Source organism: Schistocerca piceifrons, chromosome 1 (genome assembly GCF_021461385.2).
Source record: "Schistocerca piceifrons isolate TAMUIC-IGC-003096 chromosome 1, iqSchPice1.1, whole genome shotgun sequence".
Classification (NCBI taxonomy): Eukaryota; Metazoa; Arthropoda; class Insecta; order Orthoptera; family Acrididae; genus Schistocerca; species Schistocerca piceifrons.
In genome coordinates, this window is record NC_060138.1 from 823,242,467 (window position 1) to 823,266,686 (window position 24,220).

Consider the following 24,220-nt stretch of genomic DNA (forward strand, 5'->3'; position numbering starts at 1 on the left):
ATGGGGAAGAAAATCGGCCGCGTCCTTTCCTAAGGACACATCTTGACGATTACCTTAATCGATTTAATGAAGCTACGGAAACCCAAATCTGGATGGCAGAACAGGGCTTGAACCTTCTCCCTTATGAATGTGATTCCTGTGGATTGGTTTGGGAGAGAGGACCAAACAGCGAGGTCATCGGTCCCATCGGATTAGGAAAGAACGGGAGAGGAAATCTTCCGTGCCCTTTCAAAGGAACCATCTCGGCATTTATCTGAAGCAATTTAGGGAAATCACGGGAAACCTAAATCAGGATGGCCGGACGCGGGTTTGAAGCGTCGTCCTCCAGAATGCGAGTCCTGTGCCTTGGCCACTGTGCCACTTCGCTCGGACATGTCTTCGGATTATATTCGGACTTTTGCTAGAGTTTATCGTCACGCAGTAAAAGAATACGTTTGAACCAGGTTTAATGATATTTGGATATCTCACTGCTGCAGAATTTCTCAAGCAACACTGTCAGGTTCCAAGCTAAAACACACTTTTTTAGTGAATCATGCTTAAACTTGCATTTTTATCTGCCATATGCTTCTTCGACGTTTTGTACGGAAAACTAACAAATGTTCAAATGTGTGTGAAATCTTATGGGACTTAACTGCTAAGGTCATCAGTCCCTAAGCTTACACACTACTTAACCTAAATTATCCTAAGGACAAACACACACACCCATGCCCGAGGGAGGACTCTAACCTCCGCCGGGATTCAGCCGCACAGTCCATGACTAAAGCGCCTGAGACCGCTCGGCTAAACCCGCGCGGCTGGAAAACTAACACAGTTGAAGATGTGACAGCAGCTATGTTATGGGTATAAACCTTAGTTATTTACCGAGCTGACGAAGTAAATACGCAGTAGAATAAAAAACTTTACTTCCGATCTAGCTCATCTCTAATACATACGTTTAAAAGAATTCGAAGTCTGAACTGTTTTAAAATACAATGATATACATCCGCATTCTCTTACGAGGAATCAGACTGTGATCAAAACTTGCCAACAATTTCTCAATAAATCAGTGACTGATTTGAGAGAAACGAAGATAACTGTTAGATTAGTCCTGTGCAATGAAGATATGGGGTACGTTGCGCATAGAATTACTCGTCGAAGCACAGGAAAGTAACTTGCGACCCCAAATCGAATACTTCTTATCTTCGTCCGTACACAAAGATACACATTCTGCCGGCCGAAGTGGCCGAGCGGTTCTATACGCTACAGTCTGGAACCGCGCGACCGCTACGGTCGTAGGTTCGAATCCTGTCTCGGGCATAGATGTGTGTGATGTCCTTAGGTTAGTTAGGTTTAAGTAGTTCTAAGTTCTAGTGGACTGATGACCATATATGTTAAGTCCCATAGTGCTCAGAGCCATTTCAACCATTTGAACCTATTTTGGGCTGAAAAATATGATCTCGGGACTTGAAATAATAAAGTAAGTAAAGCTGTCAACGTTTCGTTGTTTGTGGCACAGAGCTATTCGGAGATACCATTTGACGTTTACGAAGGTCGTCGGGCGCAGCTAACACACGCGTGTTATATTGCCAGCGTTGCGTGACGTCCCACGCAGTGGCGGCTGGAGGCCTTCAGCAGCATATGGGCCCAATCAAGAGGGTCGTGTTTGTTTGCGGGGGACCCCTGCAGGCGGAGTGGAACGCCGTGGCTGCGGCGGGGGAGGGAGCTCGGCGTCGCACCTGCTGCCCCTCAGCGCTCTGCCCGCGCTCCACCAACCTGTTGACTCTGCCGCGTGTCGTGACCTGACGGCGCTCAGGTCTGGTCTCACTTTGCCATTATTTACAGCCACTGCCTACGCGACGCAGAACACTGCTCGCGACCCCGCGGGATGAAACCGTTGGTGTCTTAGTATCTACGGCTGAAGCTGAGGAGAACACGATACAGGTCACAATCAGATTTCCCAGAAACACTGCGTAGTCGAAGACGAGTCAAAATAAACGAATAAGTATCTCGGCTTCTTGTTGTTGCTGTCGTGGTCTTCACTCCACAGACTGGTTTGATGCAGCTCTCCATGCTACTGTATCCTGTGCAAGCTTCTTCATCTGACATTCCACGCTCCGATACGTAGAACGCCAGTTTTCTTTCTCCTGACAACAACGTCTTCCTGAGTAGTCCCCGCTCGGAGATCCGAATGGGGGACTATTTTACCTCCGGAATATTTTACCCAAGAGGACGCCATCATTTAACCATACAGTAAAGCTGGATGCCCTTGGGAAAAATTACGGCTGTAGTTTCCCCTTGCTTTCAGCCGTTTGGAGTACCAGCACAGCAAGGCCGTTTTGGTTAGTGTTACAAGGCCAGATCAGTCAATCATCCAGCAGACTGTTGCCCCTGTAACTACTGAAAAGGCTGCTGTCCCTCTTCAGGAACCACACGTTTGTCTGGCCTCTCAACAAACACCTCTCCGTTGTGGTTGCACCTACGGTACGGCTATCTGTATCGCTGAGGCACGGAAGCCTCCCCACCAAAAGGTCCATGGCTCATGGAGGGAGGGGGGTGGGGGGGTGGTAGCTTATCCGTATATATCCTATCGTTTGTAAGAAAACGACGGTAAAAGTTTTCGACTTAATCCAGATGCCGCTTGGCGCTAGATAATCTCAGCTGAAATGGTGGCACGGTGGCTACCGACTCGTCCCTTCTCACTTTTGCGTCCACAGTTCGAAACACAATTATTGTTTGTATTTATTTTATTTTTATTCATGTACCCATGTCCGCAGAAGGTTACTACATGGATGCTTCTGATCAAGTTAGGGAATACAAGTGCGATAGTTGCTGTGAAAATGCAACTGGGTTTCAGAGAGTGTCACGCATTTATTACATAATATCTTTGTGTGTTATGTGTGTTGTGTATGTTGTGTGTGTTGTGTGTGTTGTGTGTGAGTGAGTGTGAGTGAGTGTGAGGTTTTTTTTTTGTGGTTTTCGGGCGCACAACTTCAACGGTCATTAGCGCCCATACTACGTTAGGAATGCACCGCTAGTCACAAGTTTAAAACAGCAACGAAACGGAAAACACGATAAAAGACAGACTGACAGGCATAGGATGAAAAAAAGAAAACAGCATAAACAAACGTCCTTAGAGAGGGTTGTCAAATTGATAAAATGAAGAACGCGAGCAGCTGCTTGTGGGTCATCCGCTAAAATGGCTTCTAGAGTACATGGCAGGCCAAGATCAAGACGCAGTGTGTTAAAATCCGGACAGGACGTTAAAATGTGGCGGACCGTCAGCAATTGCCCACATGGGCAGAACGGCGCCGGCGCAGCCGTCAGCAGATGGCGATGGCTGAACCGGCAGTGTCCAATTCGTAACCGGGCCAAAACTACCTCCTCCCGCCGAGAAGGGCGTGAGGAGGACGTCCAAGCCACGGGAAGAGGTTTCAAGGCCCGAAGCTTGTTGTCTGTAAGTGCAGCCCAATCGGCATGCCACAGCGATAAAATGCGCCGACAAATGACCCTGCTACAATCTGACGAAGGGACACAACAAGAAGCTGTCCGAGGCTGGAAGACCGCAGCCTTGGCCGCGGCATCTGCAGCTTCGTTCCCAGGGATACCGACATGGCCAGGAACCCACATAAAGCTAACCGGAGAACCGACGTCCACCAGCTGCTGAAGAGAGCGTTGGATCCGGTGCACGAAAGGGTGAACCGGGTACAAATCACTGAGGCTCTGGATGGCGCTCAGGGAATCGGAGCAGATGACATATGCAGAATGTCGGTGGCGGCAGATGTAAACAACAGCCTGGTAGAGGGCAAAGAGCTCAGCTGTGAAGACCGAACAATGGCCATGGAGCCGATATTTGAAACTTTGTGCCCCGACAATAAAAGAACACCCGACCCCGTCATTGGTCTTAGAGCCATCTGTATAAATGAAGGTCATATTAACGAACTTCGAACGAAGTTCGACAAAACGGGAGTGGTAGACTGAACCGGGGGTAACCTCCTTCGGGAGCGAGCAGAGGTCAAGGTGGACGCGAACCTGAGCCTGGAGCCAAGGTGGCGTGTGGCTCTCGCCCACTCGAAAGGTTGCAGGGAGTGAAAAATTAAGGTGTTGAAGGAGGCGACGAAAGCGAACTCCAGGGGGTAGTAGGGCAGAGACATACAACCCGTATTGACGGTCGAGAGAGTCATCAAAAAAGGAACGATAAGACGGGTGGTCGGGCATTGGCAGTAGCCGACAGGCATACCGACAAAGCAGTATATCGCGCATGTAGGTGAGTGGCAACTCACCAGCGTCAGTATGAAGACTCTCGACGGCACTAGTATAAAACGCTCCGATCGCAAGTCGTAAACCCCGATGTTGTATGGAGTTGAGGCGGCGTAAGATGGATGGCCGTGCAGAGGAGTATACGAAGCTCCCATAATCCAGCTTGGAGCGGACGATCGACCGATATAGACGAAGTAGGACGGTTCGATCCGCTCCCCACGGCATACCACTGAGAACACGGAGGACATTTAAAGAACGGGTACAACGGGCAGCCAAATATGACACATGTGGAGACCAGCTAAGTTTCCTGTCAAATGTAAGACCTAAAAATTTTGTTGTCTCCACGAATGGGAGAGCAACGGGACCGAGTCGTAAGGACGGTGGGAGAAACTCCTTGTAGCGCCAGAAGTTAATACAGACCGTCTTCTCGGCAGAAAAACGGAAGCCATTGGCGACACTCCAGGAGTAAAGACGGTCAAGAGAACGCTGAAGACAGCGCTCCAGGACACGTGTACGCTGCGCGCTGCAATAGATGGTAAAATCGTCCACGAAAAGGGTGCCTGATACATCAGCTGGGAGGCAATCCATTATTGGATTGATCGCTATGGCGAAGAGAGCGACGCTCAAAACTGAGCCCTGTGGCACCCCATTCTCCTGGTGAAAGGTGTCTGACAGGACAGAACCCACACGTACCCTGAACTGTCGATCCATTAAAAAGGAACGAATAAAAAGAGGGAGGCGACCGCGAAGACCCCATGTATGCATGGTGCGGAGAATGCCCGCCCTCCAACAGGTGTCGTAAGCCTTCTCCAAATCAAAGAACACAGCCGCGGTCGGGCGCTTCCGCAAGAAGTTATTCATAATGAAGGTCGACAAGCTAACCAGATGGTCAACAGCAGAGCGGCGCCTACGAAATCCACATTGGACATTTGTAAGTAGGCGTCGAGACTCTAGCAGCCAAACCAAACGAGAGTTAACCATTCGCTCCATCACTTTACAGACACAGCTGGTAAGCGAGATGGGTCGATAACTGGAAGGCAAGTGCTTGTCCTTCCCCGGCTTAGGAATCGGGACAACAATAGACTCGCGCCAGCATGCGGGAACATGTCCCTCAGTCCAGATGCGATTGTAAGTACGAAGAAGAAAACCTTTACCCGCAGGAGAAAGGTTCTTCAGCATCTGAATATGAATAGAATCAGGCCCTGGAGCGGAGGACCGTGACCGGGCAAGTGCGTTTTCGAGTTCCCGCATGGTGAATGGGGCATTATAACTTTCACGATTCGAGGAGCGGAAGTTAGGTAGCCTAGCCTCCTCTGCCTGTTTGCGGGGGAGGAAGGCAGGGTGGTAATGGGCGGAGCTCGAAACCTCTGCGAAAAAGCGGCCGAAGGCATTGGAGACATCCTCTGGGGCCACAAGGACGTCATTCGCGACCATCAAGCCAGAAACTGGTGAGTGGACCTTAGTGCCAGATAGCCGGCGCAGGCTACCCCAGACAACAGAAGAAGGAGTAAAACTGTTGAAGGTGCTTGCGAAAGCAGCCCAGCTGGCTTTCTTGCTTTCTTTAATAATACGACGACACTGTGCACGTAATCGTTTATAAGTGATACAATTCGCCACTGTAGGGTGGCGTTTAAAGGTGCGTAAAGCACGTCGACGAGCACGTAAAGCGTCTCTACATGCTGCGGTCCACCAGGGGACCGGTACGCGACGTGGAGAAGAAGTAGGGTGAGGGATGGAATATTCAGCAGCAGTGAGAATGACTTCCGTGAGGTGTGCGACCTGACGATCGCAGCTTGTGAAGGTTTGATCCTGAAAGGTCGCCCTGGAAGAGAAGAGCCCCCAGTCTGCTTTGGAGATGTTCCAACTAGATGAGCACGGGGAGGGGGTATGCTGCAGGAGATGGATAACACACGGGAAGTGGTCGCTCGAATATGTATCAGAAAGTGTATACCACTCAAACCGGCGTGCAAGTTGGGTAGTACATATAGAGAGGTCTAAATGGGAATAGGTGTGAGATGTGTCCGAAAGAAAAGTAGGGGCGCCAGTATTGAGGCAGACAAGATTGAGCTGGTTGAAAAGGTCTGCTAACAGGGAGCCCCTCGGGCAGGGTGCCGGAGAGCCCCAAAGGGGATGGTGGGCATTGAAGTCTCCAGTTAACAAAAATGGGGCAGGTAGCTGAGCAATAAGCTGCATCATGTCTGCCCTGGTAACGGCAGATGACGATGGAGTGTAAACGGTACAAATGGAAAATGTAAAAGTGGGGAGAGTAATGCAGATGGCAACTGCCTGCAGGCCGGTGTGCAATGTGATGGGATCGTAGTAAATATCATCCCGGACCAGCAACATAACCCCTCCATGAGCCGGAATACCTACCACAGGGGGTAGGTCAAAACGCACAGAGGTGTAGTGTGCCAAGGCAATTTGATCGCATGGGCGTAGCTTCGTTTCCTGGAGGGCTACGACGAGCGGACGGTGCAAGCGGAGCAGCAACTTCAAGTCCTCTCGGTTGGAGCGAATGCTGCGAATATTCCAGTGAATAAGTGCCATCGTAAGAAGAAAGGGAAGATGAAAGAAGGGGTCACCTCGAAGGCCGCTGAGGGCCTGGCTTCGAGCGAACACTGCCACCGCTATCAGTAGGCGGACAGTCATCGTCCATTGGGTCTATAGGTTCAACGGCCATCTTGGTAAGATGGCCGGGAGGGGGAGCTTCCTCCGCCGGTGAACGGCCAGATGTTCCGCTACCAGCGGTGCGGCCAGGCGAAACGGATGACAGCCTGGGGCGGCAACCGCTGGGTGGCGCAGGAGAAGAAATGCGCCGTGGCGGGGAACTGTGCTTCCTATGAGCCTTCTTGGAAGGTCGTTTGGTGGAAGTACCGGTCGAAGGCTGGGAGGTCGAGGTACGTAGGAAGTCTGCACGGGACGGTTCCCTCTTGAAGGCCCGTGCATCTGACTTCTGGGTCTTCGTCTTAGCAGAAGCTCATGAAGGGGCTGGTGTCTGTGGGGTGATGGGAGGAAGAGGAGACGTTGACCGCGCGATCTTAGCACTGGCCGAACGGACGACCGTGGTGCTGAAGGTCAGATCGCATGTCTGGGTTGCCACCTCCCTCGTAGTGCGAGGAGAGGCGAGGACAGTACTGTATTTCCCCGCTGGGAGCAGCGTGGGCTTCCTACTAGCCAATAGCTTGCGAGCAGCCGAGGTGGACACTTTCTCTTTGACCCGAATTTCTTGGATACAGCGTTCTTCCTTATAGACAGGACAGTCGCGGGAGGATGCGGCATGGTCACCCTGACAGTTCACACAACGAGGAGATGGAGGTGGACAGTCACCCTCATGGACATCCCTGCCACAAGTGACACATTTAGCCGCATTTGAACAAGACTGTCGAGTGTGATTGAAACGCTGACACTGGTAGCAGCGCGTAGGTGTCGGGACATAGGGGCGAACAGAAATAACCTCGTAGCCCGCCTTGATGCGCGATGGCAGCTTAACACTATCAAAGGTCAAGAAAAGTGTCATTGTTGACCTTTTTCATGACCCTTTGGACAGCCGTCATGCCCTGCTCAGCGAGGAAAGATTGAATCTCCTCGTCAGTCAATCCGTCGAGGGATCTACTATAGACCACACCACGAGACGAATTCAAAGTTCGGTGAACCTCCACCCAGACAGGGAACGTGTACAGGAGTGTGGTCCGAAGCAGTTTTTGTGCCTGAAAGGCGCTCTCAGTTTCTAGTAATAAGGTACCGTTACGCAACCTGGTACAAGATTTGACAGATCCGGCTATGGCATCTATGCCCTTCTGGATAACGAAAGGGCTGACAGAGGAAAAATCCTTTCCGTCCTCAGATCGAGAAACGACGAGGAACTGTGGGGCAGGCGGTAGTACTTTGGTCACTGGTGGCTGGTCAAGTTTCCGTTTTTGGGCAGAAGTCGAGAGAGATGGAGTGAAATCCATTGCGGAGGAATCCCCCATGATTGCCAGCGTCTCCGATGGCGCGCTCCTTCCTTGTGGGGACCCTCTCAGAGGGCACTCCCGCCTTAGGTGAATGTTTACACCTCAGGTCACACCTCCCGAGAAACAGACGGAGGGACCAATCGGCATGGTCAGAAGGTATCAGCTCAGGCAATCACCCCTCCCTGGGCCTGGCCTTTACCAGGGGGTACGTGCGTGCCTTACATGTCTACCCAGGGCGGGGAATTACGCGTTACCCCGTCACCGGCTACGCGTGCGAACGCGTGGGTCGGCCTTCAGGCGCGCACAGGGAGGAAGGAAGAAGAGGAAGGAAGAAGAGGAAAAAGAAGAGAGAGAGGGAGAGAGAGGACAGACTGTCTCAAACGCCGAGGCGGAGACCAGAGAAGGCAAGGAGAAGAAGGCAAGGAGAAGAAGGCAATGAGAAGAAGGCAATGAGAAGAAGGCAAGGAGAAGAAGGCAATGAGAAGAAGGCAATGAGAAGAAGGCAAGGAGAAGAAGGCAAGGAGAAGAAGGCAATGAGAAGAAGGCAAGGAGAAGAAGGCAAGGAGAAGAAGACAAGGAGAAGAAGACAAGGGAAAGAGTAAGGAAGACAGTGAGGTGGAGAAGAGCAAAGAAAGGAACCAACCAAAGGAAGGAAGAAACGAGAAGTGAAAAAGCAAAATGACCGCAAATAGAGGTCGTGGAACCGTCTGTCTCCGGACGCAGGCGCTAACTACCCCCTTGAGGGGGAGGGACTCCTTTTAGTCGCCTCTTACGACAGGCAGGAATACCTCGGGCCTATTCTAATCCCCGGACCCGCAGGGGGGGGGGGGGGGGTGAGTGTGAGAGTGAGTGTGTGTGTGTGTGTGTGTGTGTGTGTGTGTGTGTGTGTGTGTGTGTGTGTGTATTATATTTTCATGGGTTAAAATATTTTTAAACACTCATATTCCTATATTTCACTCTTATATGACATCCCATATTTTATTCTTAAGTTTATTCTACAGGACGTTTTGGTGCATCCCCTTGGGTGAAACCGTTCATAGAAACATTCGAAACAAATTCTGAACACGACGAGCATCGTGCTAACGCAGATTTGCCACAGTGACGTTTCTTCGTAGGAATCTCACTCGAGAAAGAAACGTCGTTAACACTGCTGAAGATTTCACGCGCTGTCTATAATGTCGTGGCAATCTACGCATAACGCACCAAATTACCGAAAACTAGCGCTTGCAAACGAGTATGAATCAAGATGCACAACAAGAATTTCACTGAAAACATTTTCAAATAATTTCCTCGTCATTGATCGATTTCTTCTCTTCTTTTTAAAATATATTCACCAGTAGTAGACGGATAATGACAATGTTGTTTCAATATAACTTGGAAAACATTCGTGGAATGATCTTCCACGGACATGGGAGTAGATAAATGAAACGTAAACATGAAAATAATATCAGGTTTCCAACACTGGACGCAAAAGCTCCAAGCCTCAACGCGTTAGCCTCTCTGCCACTGCTTTAGCTAAACTTTTTTTCTCGCTAAAATGCACATGAAGTAGCGCCTACCTCGAAAATTTGACGGTGATTTTCTCAGAAAATGGATGCATTATGTGTTTATGCTTTAAGGATAAAAACTGGAAATGGCTGACTACCGTCCTATAAACGTGAAGTCTTCCAACTTTACAACAACATACTTTTGAGAACCCTGTTTTAGATCAAAATTTATCAAATTCGATAATCTCTTCCAGTGTAATATTAAGTTGCACGTCGCTTTTATGGACTACACCAATGTCTTTCTGTTCCAAATTCGTGACTTTTTAATGACCTAATGAATACAGAATAACAATTATTTACGAAATTTCTCAACACAATAGACCACGAACCAAACATTCTGGCTGTGTAAAACGAAGTAAAGACTCGACGATCTTAGTTCTCGCAAACTATTCATGTAGTTGCTAAACATGTTTTCAGAAGCGGACTGAGATTAGAAATGATCCTACGATCCAAAATAAAATTAATTTATAGCAAGAGTGGTTGTGAGCGTAACAAATTAATGATAATTTCTAACTAAACAGTGTTAGTAAACTTTAATACCGGTTGTTCAAGAAGTAACTATGCAGTGCCTTGTTGTTGTGTTCTAAGTAAAGATTGATACGATTGTTTAACCTATCTGAACCGTATTTCACCAGGTATTTGTATTTGTTCGCAGGTCCGGTTTGACTGAAGACCAACGCCTTGGGTGACATTGTTCAGTCATCAGCATGGTGACCTGGATCACAAAGAGTGTTTCTTGTGGAGCATGTGTTCCGCAATGGACACAAGTTTGCCTAAGCAGTAGAAGCTCCATTTGCAGCAAAGTTCCCAGGAGTGAAGATGCCTAATAGCAATGCTGTACGGAACCTCATCACCAAGTTTCGAAAGACCAGTCGCTTTCATAATGCTCTAAAATCAGACAGGCCATCCACATCCGAAGAGAAGGTGGCGGAGGTGCAAGACATGATGCTGCGAAGTCCAAAGAAATCGGTTATACAACTAGCTAAGCAGGCCCACGTGTCCATATGTTCCGCTCACAAGATTCTCCGGACGTCACTGTCCATGTATCCGTACAAAATATCGGTCGTGCATGAACTGAGACACACCGATCTCCCGATGCGTGTGAACATTTGCAGCTGATTTCTGTTCTTCCTGCAGGACAATGATGAGGGAATTCTAGACAACGTTTTTCACGGATGAGGTATGGTTTCATGCTTCCGGTTACGTGAGTAGCCAGAATAGTGGTGTATGGACTACGGAGAATCCGCAAGAATGTAAGGTGTCCCCACTGCATGATCAAAAGGAGTGTGTGTGTGTGTGTGTGTGTGTGTGTGTGTGTGTGTGTGTGTGTGTGGTGCGCCGTGACTCGTAAACTCATCATTGGGCCTATCTTCTTTCGGGACACCATAAATGCAGAACGGTACTGCACTTGCATTCTGGAGCCCTTCCTAGGTGAACTGAATGGGGACGAAATTGAGAATGGGTCTGAGCACTATGGGACTTAACTTCTGAGGTCATCAGTCCCCTAGAACTTAGAACTACTTAAACTTAACTAACCTAAGGACATCACACACATCCATGCCCGAGGCAGGATTCGAACCTGCGACCGTAGCGGTCGCGCGGTTCCAGACTGTAGCGCCTAGAACCGCTCGGCAACAATTGAGAATGCCTGCTTCCAACATGATGGGACGACTGCACATACCGCCCACAAGGCGAACTTTTTAAAGGAGATCTTCGGTGAGCGCATCATCTCTCGAGGACTCAGGCCTCCGCGTTTATCCAACGTGGCTCCATCGCATTTCTTTCAATGGGGTACGTTGAAGGGAAAGGCTTATGAAGGCAATCCACACACCATACAAGAACATGCTGCACTGACACGTCACATTCGGAACATCACTCTCAATGTTCTGCACGTCTTCAAGAACATGCAGAAACGTATGCAACTGTGTCTTCAAGTTCAAGGGGATCACTTCCAGCGTCTCTTGTAACTTCCATGACTTTAATGCAACAAGTTATGAGCTACATAGTTACTTATTGAACACTCTGCATTACTAATTCATTTATGCTGACAAAGATTGAGAATGTATTATACTTACTAGTCTTCAGCTGAAACTCTGGATCGTCCGTGTCCGTGAAGAACCACGTCTGCAACAGAAGAACAAGACCATCGTTAATTTTTTCTTAAACAGAAGAGGAGGAGGGTGAGCGAGCTAGAGAGAGAGAGAGAGAGAGAGAGAGAGAGAGAGAGAGAGAGAGAGAGAACGAACGGAGGAGTTATTAACGAAGATGAAAGGAAATTGTGAATTGTGATTGTAGACGGAAGAAGAGAATTGTGGGACGAGGACGTGCCCGCAAGGGTGTGTGGCTGGGCCGCGGTGACAATAACTCGCAGACACCTACCTAACTGGGACAGGCGATGACACGGCGCTTTACGGGAACGGTGAGGGGGACACGCGTTCTGTGGGGACAACGGGCGGGGACCGAGAGGGTCTGGCCGTGCGTGCCCTCGCAAGAAGCAGCAGCCAATTACGGGTCAGCTCCTGTCTGCCCAGGGCGACACACACACACACACACACACACACACACACACAGGGAATTACATGGGCGCCATCTTCGCTCAGAAAAATGAACTGGACAGAAAGCGCAGCGCTGGAAACTCCAAAGTCACGCGAACAGTAATCCTTCACAAACAAGAGCGCCTCGTCAGCGAAAACACGTCCTGTTATTCTTTTCTCGGAACCTCGTGCTCGTAATAGAGGGATTACGTTCGCTGCACGACAGTCGTCAGGAGGTACATGGACGATGCCGACGACAACAAGAAAGAGGCGTAGTCTTCACGTGAAGTTTCGTGCTCCGAAGAGTTATACAGGTTCTAATTTCAAAATTTCAGAAGAAAATTATGCATAAACACAATTTGCGACTGGTGTTAATGCAAAGCCAACGGCATCTCTGAAGAACTTCTGCGCAGAGAACCACTCCACAACGTAATTTAAAGTTGTCGACCGGAAATTCGAAACTTTTAAGAACATCAACTGAAGATGGAAACATTTTTAAAAACCACCGCGTCGACAACAGCTTCTAGATGAATGCTTATTCCATAATAAAACTTTGTTGAAGGTGACTAATAACAATCTTCGTAGACTCTGCTTTCAAGAGTTTTTAGGGTAGTGTTGAAACAGTTGAGCATGCGCTGTCATTTTTGATTTCTTAGTTAGTGCAAATAGTTCTACGCGCTAACTCAGTGTTTGTAAATGAACGATTTCTGAAGTACGTTCTTATAGAGTCATGCTTATTCCTCGCTTGTGTGCACGCACTAGTGTAGGTATAAAAAAAAATCTGCGCTGCGAAGTAGTAAGAGGAGTCGATTACCACGATCCTGAATAGTCAGACGTTTGCGGGTATCTTGTCTGCGCGGTATCCACATACTGTTATGCTCTGCCGAGTCCCTCTGATCGTACACTAATCAAAAGCAAAGCGATTTTTTAACGTAATATGGCCGACCGTGATGGCCGAGCGGTTCTAGGCGCTACAGTCTGGAACCGCAAGACCTCTACGGTCGCAGGTTCGAATCCTGCCTCGGGCATGGATGTTTGTGATGTCTTTAGGTTAGTTAGGTTTAACTAGTTCTAAGTTCTAGGGGACTAATGACCTCAGAAGTTGAGTCCCATAGTGCTCAGAGCCATTTGAACCATTTTTTTTTTTTGCTCACGATCGATGGAGCCAACGAATGTGGAACAGCGACAGTTAACACAGGCTTCTGTTATCGACAGGAGCGCTGGTGGATACTTTACCACTGGCGAATGCAAACTTCTGACACTGTAATTGTTGCAGACTTGTTTTTGTCAATATTTGTAAGGCTTGGTCGTTCTTATATGAAGGGTTCATAAGCAAATACTATTAAAATTACTTATCTGGTTTCATGGAACTGTTAATAGCGATTTAACTATTTCGACGTAACTGATCTCTGATCCTTTGCAGTGCACACACGATGTGCGAATGTTACTTTCAAGCTAGCTGTTATCCAGTGGGAAAGAATCAATGCATTTCTGCGCATCAAAACTTTCTTTTAGCCATACACAGTGAGACGTTGATTCGAACGATATTTTCTTTGGTTTGTGATTTCTACATGGTGATAGTTTTGAGGAAGATCTAAGTTGATGAAGACAGCGGTGAATAATACAGGATTATATTTCATAACAAAAACTGCTAGCACAGAACTGTGAACTACGTCCCGAAAGAACACACAGAAAATGTTGTGGGGAAGGCTAACCAAAGGCTGCGTTTTATTGTCAGGACACTTAGAAAATGTAACAGACCGACTAAGGAGACTGGCTACACTACGCTTGTCTGTCCTCTCTTAGAATACTGCTGCGCGGTGTGGGATCCTTACCAGGTAGGACTGACGGAGTAGATCGAAAAAGTTCAAAGGAAGGCAGCACGTTTTGTATTGTCGCGAAATATGGGAGAGAGTGTCACAGAAATGATAAAGGATTTGGGCTGGAAATCGTTAAAAGAAAGGCGTTTTTCGTTGCTACGGAATCTTCTCACGAAATTCCAATCACCAACTTTCTCCTCTGAATGCGAAAATATTTTGTTGACACCGACCTACATTGGGAGAAACTATCACCAAGATAAAATAAGGGAAATCAGAACTCGTACGGAAAGATATAGGTGTTCATTCTTTCCGCGCGCTATACGAGATTGGAACAATAGAGAATTGTGAAGGTGGTTCGATGAACCCTCTGCTAGGCACTTCAATGTGATTTGCAGATTATTCATGTAGATGTAGATTTTATTTATTTTTTAATGTAAGTCATGATCGCGTTTGCTAATGAATGAGACAGAAATGCAACGTTATTGCTAGGTGAGTATTAACGGCACGGTCAGTCCCCCACAAAATCAATTTTAGGAGAAAGAACTTCCCAAGCGCCATTTTATATGAAAAATCTAAGAAAATTTATGGAACCAGTATTGACGCAGGCGTGAAAACGCAAAACGCGCAGTTTATGGACGAGCCACAGATAGTTTTTAGTTTCTGAATAAACTGGGTCTTATTACCCGCTACATACTGTGATACCAACTGTATGTATGCAAAGGCGTTTCGTGCATTAACAGCTATAGCTGCCTCATTAATAGAGCCTGCCGCCAAGGTACTCAAGGTACTCGGTTCAAATACTTGTGCTGAATCAGCGCATCGCAGCACTGTGTGGTATGTGTGATCACTGGTGAAGGATAATCCACCAGTCGGGGGACGGAGCAGCTCGATACCATCCGTCGGCGGAGCTACCACGGCGTGCAGCATTCCTCTGGACGGCCGACTGCGCGCAACAGCAGGCCATAATGGCCTGTGGTGGTTGTAGCCCGCTTTATACGGCAGTGCTGGGCCATTAGGAACACCTGCGCGGAATAGGGTTACTGGATATGGCGCGCGCTATCGGTACCGGCGGATCGCCGAACATAAATCTGTATCAGCAATCTTCGCGATGTCATCTCTGTAACTAACGCACTAGTTTCCTAATAGCGTTGACATTTTCTTATTAGAGTATTTGTTCTCCCTTCGTACTTGGAATGTTCTACAAGATTCTAACCGTGTGATTAACTAAAGTAATTATTGCCGGCAGTAAACACTGCGTGCCAAGGCTGCCTTCACCATTACTTTAAACTCTATCGGTTTATGATGTGAATGAATATACGCTTATTTCTTGTTAGATGTGGAAAGGCAAGCAGTAAGCAGTGTAATATGAAACAACGAGTACATTTTTCCAACTTTACTCCCCCCCCCCCCCCCCCCCCAGCGAGCTGTCTAATTTCAACCTGATGGCCAGGAGTTCCAACCTGGGCAAGTTTGACCACCGAGTTGCCAATCTCTTCAGCTGACGACACGATGAACGGTGGTGATGAAGACCGCACAACACGCAGTTCCCGAGAGGAGAAAATCTGCGACCCAGCCGGGAATCTAACTCGGCCTGTTGTATAGCATTCAGATACGCTCAGTTAAGGAGGGGGGGGGGGGGGGACGAGGACTTAGTGTAACAGCTCGTTACATTTTTAGCCGTCCCGCGCCAGTGCGGATATGACAACACGTGTCAGGGTACTGTCTAATGGTGATGCTCAGTTACAATACTTCGCGTACAGTTAACTTCTGCAAAACCCGCGACGCCATGTGTCCTGCCCTGAGTAACTACAGATGTGGTTAGAGATACAGTTGTCTACAAACTGGTAATGAACATTGGTTGTAAATGACGTATCTTATTACTTGCTTCTCTGGCAGCGGCCTGTTCAGGAAGTAGTCATCTGAGTATGCCGTATTCATTCTCATGTGTTATAAACATACAGCCCAGAAACCATCTTTTCCCTTCGAGGTAACAGGCAACACTATGAAATTTCTTACAGAGTTTATGAACGATTCTGTCCACAGTTGCAGTATTCATGAGGGAACTAGTATGCGAATCATTCCGTCTCCAGGCCACAAGTGGCCCATCGGGACCATCCGACCGCCGTGTCATTCTTAACTGAGGATGCAGAGAGGAGGGGCGTGTGGTCAGCACACCGTTCTCCCGGTCGTTATGATGGTTTTCTTTGAACGGAGCCGCTACTATTCGGTCGAGTAGCTCCTCAATTGGCATCACGAGGCTGTGCACCCCCGAAAAATGGCAACAGCGCATGGCGGCCTGGATGGTCACCCATCCAGGCGCCGACCACGCCCGACAGTGCTTAACTTCGGTGATCTGACGCGAACCGGTGTATCCACTGCGGCAAGGCCGTTGCCAACTAGTTGCGAACCTTATAGGTTAATTTTCACTAGTGGCCTACTGAGGTTTCACAGAAAGTGCCTGATCTTAATAAGCCACAATCGCACATACACGTTACCAAGTCAAAATCGATGTGTGGATTGTGGTATTCATCCTGCAAACACTTATAAAGCATGTGTTGCCACTCCGCTGTTTATTGTTAACATCAGACACGGTCAGTGAAGCGTCAGTCGGGCAGGCTTGAAAATGACCCTTTAAGGTTCAATCAAAACTGGTCTCCTAATTAAATACCGCAACCGTTGACAGAACTATTATTAAACGCTTTAAGGAATTTAAATAAAGGTGCCGTTCCTGTCAAAGAAATGTTGAAACTGAAGAATTGTAGGGGATATTAGCTGCAGTTCTGTTCATACGTCGTGATACTATTTTTATATTTTTGCCAGATAACAGGTTGAACGCAGTTTTGCAATTGCTGCTACTCAATTCGGCACTGTCATTCCGCACTATGATGAAAGATTTTCAGCAATATTCTCAGTAAATCTTCACAGATGAGCCGAAACATCGAGACCACCAGCCGCAATTCTGCGTGTCATGGAATAGAGATGGCGGTTATGGTTTAAATGGCTCTGAGCACTATGGGGCTTGACATCTGAGGTCATCAGTCCCCTAGAACTCAGAACTACCTAAATCTAACTAACTTAAGGACATCACACACATCCATGCCCGAGGCAGGATTAGAACCTGCGACTGCAGCAGCGCGGTTCCGGACTGAAGCGCGTAGAACCGCTCGGCCACAGCAGCACATGACGCGGACAGTTATCCTGTTGCAATCGCTGCCGGCGAACACGTGAAGCATGAAGGGATGCTGGTGGCACGCAGTAACGTTCACGTAGTGCCTCCGGTTCATACCACAGGTTCCATGGAAGCTAATGAAAAACACTAAGTGAGAATTGATCCCGGATCTTCTGCTGCGCAGTCCAACACCGTGACCACACAACCACGACACAACGGTCATTTGTGTTGCACAGATCAAATTTGAACCGTTCACTGTTTCTGTTTATCTTCATTTTTCCACAGTTCAGTACCCCTTCTTCCTGTTTTCATGCTTGATCTGTGTTCAGTTTTTGACGGGCTATCCAACGGGCTAACTCATCGCTAAATCTGAGGGGGTGTGATGGGCAGTTTTCCTTGTAAGTATATGTCGTCACATTAAAGTCCGGTGACGAAGCCTTCGTTCCGAGGCTACAGCGCTTCGCCACGCATTATGGTAGGGCAGCTGCGTTACGGGCAGGTAGCGGGGAGGACGCGTCGTACCCAGTAGAGGCGCGGCGTGCTGCCAGCTGTGGAGGCCGTTCCCCTCGGCGCGCGGCCAACGCGTGGCGACGAGAAGGCGGTCGAGGACGCGACGGCCGCCGCTGGCCGCCCGCCACGACCTTGGGCCGCGACGCTGCGCCCGCCGCACTCGCTTGCACTCTCAAACGCCCTGCGCCACTTATCTACATCTACATGGGTACTCTGCAAATCACATTCAAGAGCCTGGCACAGGTTCATCGAACCACCTTCATAATTCCAGAATGAGAGTTTCATTCTGCGGCGGAGTGTGCGCTGATATCAAACTTCCTGGCAGATTAAAAATGTGTGCCGGACCGAGACTCGAACTCGGGACCTTTGCCTTCCGCGCGAATGGCAAAGGTCCCGAGTTCGAGTCTCGGTCCGGCTCACGGTTTTAATCTGCCAGGAAGTTTCACCTTCATAATTCTCTATTATTCCAATCTCGTATAGCGCGTAGAAAGAATGAACACCTATATCTTTCTGTACGAACTCTGATTTCCCTTATTTTATCGTGCTGACCTTTCCGCCCTATGTAGGTCGGTGTCAACAAAATATTTTCGCATTCGGAGGAGAAAGTTGGTGATTGGAATTTCGTGAGAAGATTCCGTCGCAACGAAAAACGCCTTTCTTTTAGTGATTTCCAGCCCAAATCCTGTATCATTTCTGTGATACTCTCTCCCATATTTCGCGATAATACAAAACGTGCTGCCTTTCTTTGAACTTTTTCGATCTACTCCGTCAGTCCTACCTGGTAAGGATCCCACACCGCGCAGCAGTATTCTAAAAGAGGACGTACACTCGTAGGTAATTTCCTTAGTAGGTCCGTTACATTTTCTAAGTGTCCTGCCAATAAAACGCAGCCTCTGGTTAGCCTTCCCCCACAACATTTTCTGTGTGTTCCTTCCAATTTGTGTTGTTCGTAATTGTAATACCTTGGTATTTCGTTCAATTTACGGCCTTTAGATTAGACTGATTTATCGTGAAGCCGAAGTTTAACGGATTGCTTTTAGCACTCCTGTGGATGACCTCAACACCTTTCGTTACTTAGGGTCAGCTGCCAATTTTCGCACCATTCACATGTTTTCTAAATCTTTTTGCAATTTGTTTTGATCTTGTGATGACTTTATTAGTCGATAAACGACGAGGTCATCTGCGGACAACCGAAAACGGCTGTTCAGCTTGTCTCCAAAATCGTTTATATAGATAAGGAACAGCAAAGGGCCTATAACATTACCTCGGGGAACGCCAGAAATCACTTCTGTTTTACTCTATGACTCTCCGTCAATTACTACGAACCGTGACCCCTCTGACAGGAAATCGCAAATTCAGTCACATAACTGAGACGATATTCCATAAGCACGCAATTTCACTACGAGCCGCTTGTGTGGTACAGTGTCAAAAGCCATCCAGAAATACGGAATCGATCTGAAATCCCTTGTCTGTGACGAAGTAAGATATTCCTATTTTGCGCGGGTGCTTCCCGGCTTTACAACAAGCCGGCAAACTGTACACTACTGGCTGCTTGCTATCGAGGAGAAGATACGAAGACGGAAGAACAGCGAAGAATCCTAAAATTTGCAGACGTTAAATACCAGCTTAAATCTGTACACTGTGACTATTACTTAACAGTGACATTCAGGCAGCCTTCCTCTTTTCGTGCTATAATGCAACTGAAGGCCTGTGTTAATATTACAAGTATCTTCTATCACTTTAATATTTCAAACAAGTATCTTTAAAGAATCTGAAATTTAGTGATTCATAGTGACGAGAAGCTGTCTAATAACCACCTCTTTTGAGACGATGTTCAATAGCTTATTGTAAGTTTTAAATCATATTATTATTTCATTTTATAAGGGGTTCACAATTCAAATAAACATTTAGGTGGCTTGCGTACAGTCGGCGATGTACAGTATATTGCGTATTGTTAACATTCTCATGGAGTATTGAGGTCTTTTTCGCCAGTTTAGTATATACAGGGTGTTTCAAAAATTACCGGTATATTTGAAACGGCAATAAAAACTAAACGAGCAGCGATAGAAATACGCCGTTTGTTGCAGTATGCTTGGGACAACAGTACATTTTCAGGCAGACAAACTTTCGAAATTACAGTAGTTACAATTTTCAACAACAGATGGCGCTGCGGTCTGGGAAACACTATAGTACGATATTTTCCACATATCCACCATGCGTAGCAATAATATGGCGTAGTCTCTGAATGAAATTACCCGAAACCTTTGACAACGTATCTGGCGGAATGGCTTCACATGCAGATGAGATGTACTGCTTCAGCTGTTCAATTGTTTCTAGATTCTGGCGGTACATCTGGTCTTTCAAGTGTCCCCACAGAAAGAAGTCACAGGGGTTCATGTCTGGCGAATAGGGAGGCCAATCCACGCCGCCTCCTGTATGTTTCGGATAGCCCAAAGCAATCACACGATCATCGAAATATTCATTCAGGAAATTAAAGACGTCGGCCGTGCGATGTGGCCGGGCACCATCTTGCATAAACCACGAGGTGTTCGCAGTGTCGTCTAAGGCAGTTTGTACCGCCACAAATTCACGAAGAATGTCCAGATAGCGTGATGCAGTAATCGTTTCGGATCTGAAAAATGGGCCAATGATTCCTTTGGAAGAAATGGCGGCCCAGACCAGTACTTTTTGAGGATGCAGGGACGATGGGACTGCAACAAGGGGGTTTTCGGTTCCCCATATGCGCCAGTTCCGTTTATTGACGAAGCCGTCAGGTAAAAATAAGCTTCGTCAGTAAACCAAATGCTGCCCACATGCATATCGCCGTCATCAATCCTGTGCACTATATCGTTAGCGAATGTCTCTCGTGCAGCAATGGTAGCGGCGCTGAGGGGTTGCCGCGTTTGAATTTTGTATGGATAGAGGTGTAAACTCTGGCGCATGAGACGATGCGTGGACGTTGGCGTCATTTGGACCGCAGCTGCAACACGGCGAACTGAAACCCGAGGCCGCTGTTGGATCACCTGCTGCACTAGCTGCGCGTTGCCCTCTGTGGTTGCCGTACGCGGTCGCCCTACCTTTCCAGCACGTTCATCCGTCACGTTCCCAGTCCGTTGAAATTTTTCAAACAGATCCTTTATTGTATCGCTTTTCGGTCCTTTGGTTACATTAAACCTCCGTTGAAAACTTCGTCTTGTTGCAACAACATTGTGTTCTAGGCGGTGGAATTCCAACACCAGAAAAATCCTCTGTTCTAAGGAATAAACCATGTTGTCTACAGCACACTTGCACGTTGTGAACAGCACACGCTTACAGCAGAAAGACGACGTACAGAATGGCGCACCCACAGACTGCGTTGTCTTCTATATCGTTCACATCACTTGCAGCGCCATCTGTTGTTGAAAATTGTAACTACTGTAATTTCGAAAGTTTGTCCGCCTGAAAATGTACTGTTGTTTCAAGCATATTGCATCAAACGGTGTGTTTCTATCGCTGCTCGTTTAGTTTTTATTGCCGTTTCAAATATACCGATCATTTTTGAAACACCCTGTAGTTGTGATTATATTAAATGTGTGTGTTACTTTGGCGTAATTCATTGTCTGTTTACTAGTTAAACTTGTGATTTTATTCTACTTTTGTTGTTTATTTCATCGACGTTCCTAATTATTGAAATGGGTCCATTTCGTGATTGAAGAGGAATATTTTGACAGTGAATTTTTGTGAGAGTTCTTGTCGGAGGACTGTGTGTGCATTGGCTTACTGTGGACAAGCGGAAATTCGTTTTCGGACTGGTGTATACTGTAGTTCTATTGACCTTGGTACGAAAACTAACCGACCGCAGAGTATTCCTTAACGGTACTACACATCAACTTCACAAGAGGATCACCACCAGCCGGCCATTGTGACCGAATGGTTCTAGGCGCTTCAGTCCGGAGCCGCGCTGCTGCTACGGTCGCAGGTTAGAATCCTGCCACGGGCATCGATGTGTGTAGTGTCCTTAGGTTAGTTAGGTTTGAGTAGTTTTAAGTCTAGGGGAATGGTAACCTCAGATGTTGAGTCCCATAGTGCTCATAGACATTTGAACCATTTGGATCATCACCTTTAAACAGCAATCGATAGCGACGTAAATACAGTACCTCAAGGGAGGCAAGCAAATGTAAAATCAGAGTGTGATGCGTATGTTTACTGCGTCATAAGCTCCAAGATGCAGAATGAGTAGCACACAGTGTTACACTATTAAAATATTGTTGTCTATTGTCGACAGAATATTTTTTGCAGAGATCCAATGTTTTGTCGTGATTTGCGAAGAACATCTTTCGGGTATTGTACATACTATGTTGGAATGTCCGATTCGCATCCCGGCTTTCTTCTCAGCCAGTAGCAGGCGTCGGTATGAATCTGACCTTCCTAAAATCTACGAACCCCTTACCTGAAGATTTCCTCTCCGGTGAGGACGAAACTTGGCTTCCTCCAAGAGCGGGCGTGTGTGTGTGTGTGTGTGTGTGTGTGTGTGTGTGTGTGTGTGTGTGTGTGTGTGTGTGTAAAAAAACTGGTAGCAACTGGTAGCGACAAAGTACAATAAACAGGGCGCAATATTTTGATCGACGTGAGGATATACCGTGCCTTTTCCGCTGCAGACCGTGTATGTCACGCGGACCCGCTTTGTCAACACGAAGAGGAGTCTTTCAGCGCAGAAAATAAGAACAATCTTTAGTCCACACGTATCCATGCCATACAAATGGTGCAGGCAAAATTAGACAACAGCTTGCACAGAAGGGAGAAGTTAATGGCCACACGCTCCATGTGTGTATGGAACGGGAATGAATCCTGACGTATGCTTCGTACATTACAGTAATTTGCGATATTTATAGGCCTAGAGGTATGACTTTCCGCGCCTTTCGGTAAGATATTAAACAGATTTCATTATACGCTGCTTCTGTCCAACAGCTTCCCATTACGTACTTCACAAGCTCACTTTCTTTTTACACCAATACAATGCACAACACTTCAAATATTCACTCACAGTTTTAGTAATGTTCGCATTTCGCTTCAGAATAGTGCTGCATAACAAAGGTATAGATTTACGAACTTTCTTCCTCTCTCCTCGTCTTTCACTGTCTTTTCTTCTATTACCGCGTAACTTTTTCGTATCTTTCCTTAGGAATGTGGCTCTTTAAACTTTGGTATCTAAAAAAAGCAAGGTACGGATTGACACAGAAATCAAAAAGTGGACGGCCATTCTTTCATTTAGAGATAACAATACCCGTAACCAGTTGCAAAGTGTAAGTGTACAGCAGAAGTAGGCTGCTATTGCAAATGAAAAGAACACTGTCACACCAGTCAGCGAGAGGGGAAGGGAGACGGGAGGTATAAGGCTGAAGCTTTGCGGCACGGTAACAGCGGCGAGGTTCTGATCTGGCGGTAAAAATGATGCGACAGAAATCCCGACATTTCCGGTTACTGTCCCGAAGCATCTGCGCGCCCTCTCCTGAATCGGGCGGTTGAGGATAAGGCGGTTAGGAAAATCTAATGCTACGTACGCAAAGCATTTACTGCCCCGTGGGTTTAAGAGACACTTGCAGGTGAGCGAGATTATACTCAGCAGCTCACGAAGTGTGACGGGTGTGTGGTGGAGCGGGGGGGACAGTGAATGGCGTGGGCGAAAGGGGCCTCAGATAATGTCTGTGGTACGAGGAGTGGAGTGGGGGAAATGGGGGGGGGGGGGGAGGAGGAGGAGGAGGCAGTCGTGTGCCGGCGCGGCGCGGCTGCTCGTGAGTCGTGAGGCGGCAATTAAGTGCCGGCCACCGCTGCTCGGAGAGCCGCCTCCACCACAGCACCGCTTTACCGCGCCCTCTGTCTCGCTTCTGGTTCAGGCTTATTGCCTGGTTTATTAGTTCTCGAGGATAAATATCTTTCCCTTGGCACGCTTGCAGTAAAGCGAGCGTGTGTGTGTGTGTGTGTGTGTGTGTGTGTGTGTGTGTGAGAGAGAGAGAGAGAGAGAGAGAGAGAGAGAGAGAGAGAGAGAAGAGCACACATAATCACAGTAAAAAGCTGGTAGAAACTGACAGCGACAAAATAAAATAAAAAGGACGGTTGTAGGTGTTTTTATTTACTTGTCACGATAGTAAACGGCCGTCGTCCCAGAGACCTCCTGCTAAAAGAATGGAAAAAAAAATGTTGCTTCATAGCTATCGTAGAATGTACTCTGAGTAGCCAGAACATTATGGCCACCGACCTGCTATCGATATTAACCCGTCCAGGCGATATCAGCGTCACCTGGAGGACGAAAGACTGGTAGTCGGACACACGCACTCTGCGTGTAGTATCAGCGAACTTTCTGTCCATGTGTAGAAGGGGGCAGGCGCGACATCCATCTGAGTTTGAGTGCGAGCACATTCTGATGGCCCGGTGTTCGGCACGAGCATTTTGGAAACTACGCGACTTATCATGT

The 24,220-nt window shown here is 47.5% G+C and overlaps 1 protein-coding gene and 1 pseudogene across 1 annotated transcript in view; both read right to left on the bottom strand.

Moving 5' to 3' along the window:
• Nucleotides 1-24,220, bottom strand: part of LOC124714428 (fringe glycosyltransferase) — a 636,964-nt gene that overhangs the window by 367,138 nt on the left and 245,606 nt on the right. Inside the window, exon 3 of the mRNA XM_047243020.1 lies at nt 11,812-11,860. Within this exon, the coding sequence (XP_047098976.1) occupies nt 11,812-11,860 (49 nt within the window). The remainder of the gene's footprint in view (nt 1-11,811; nt 11,861-24,220) is intronic.
• LOC124717569 lies at nt 16,367-16,484 on the bottom strand (annotated as a pseudogene).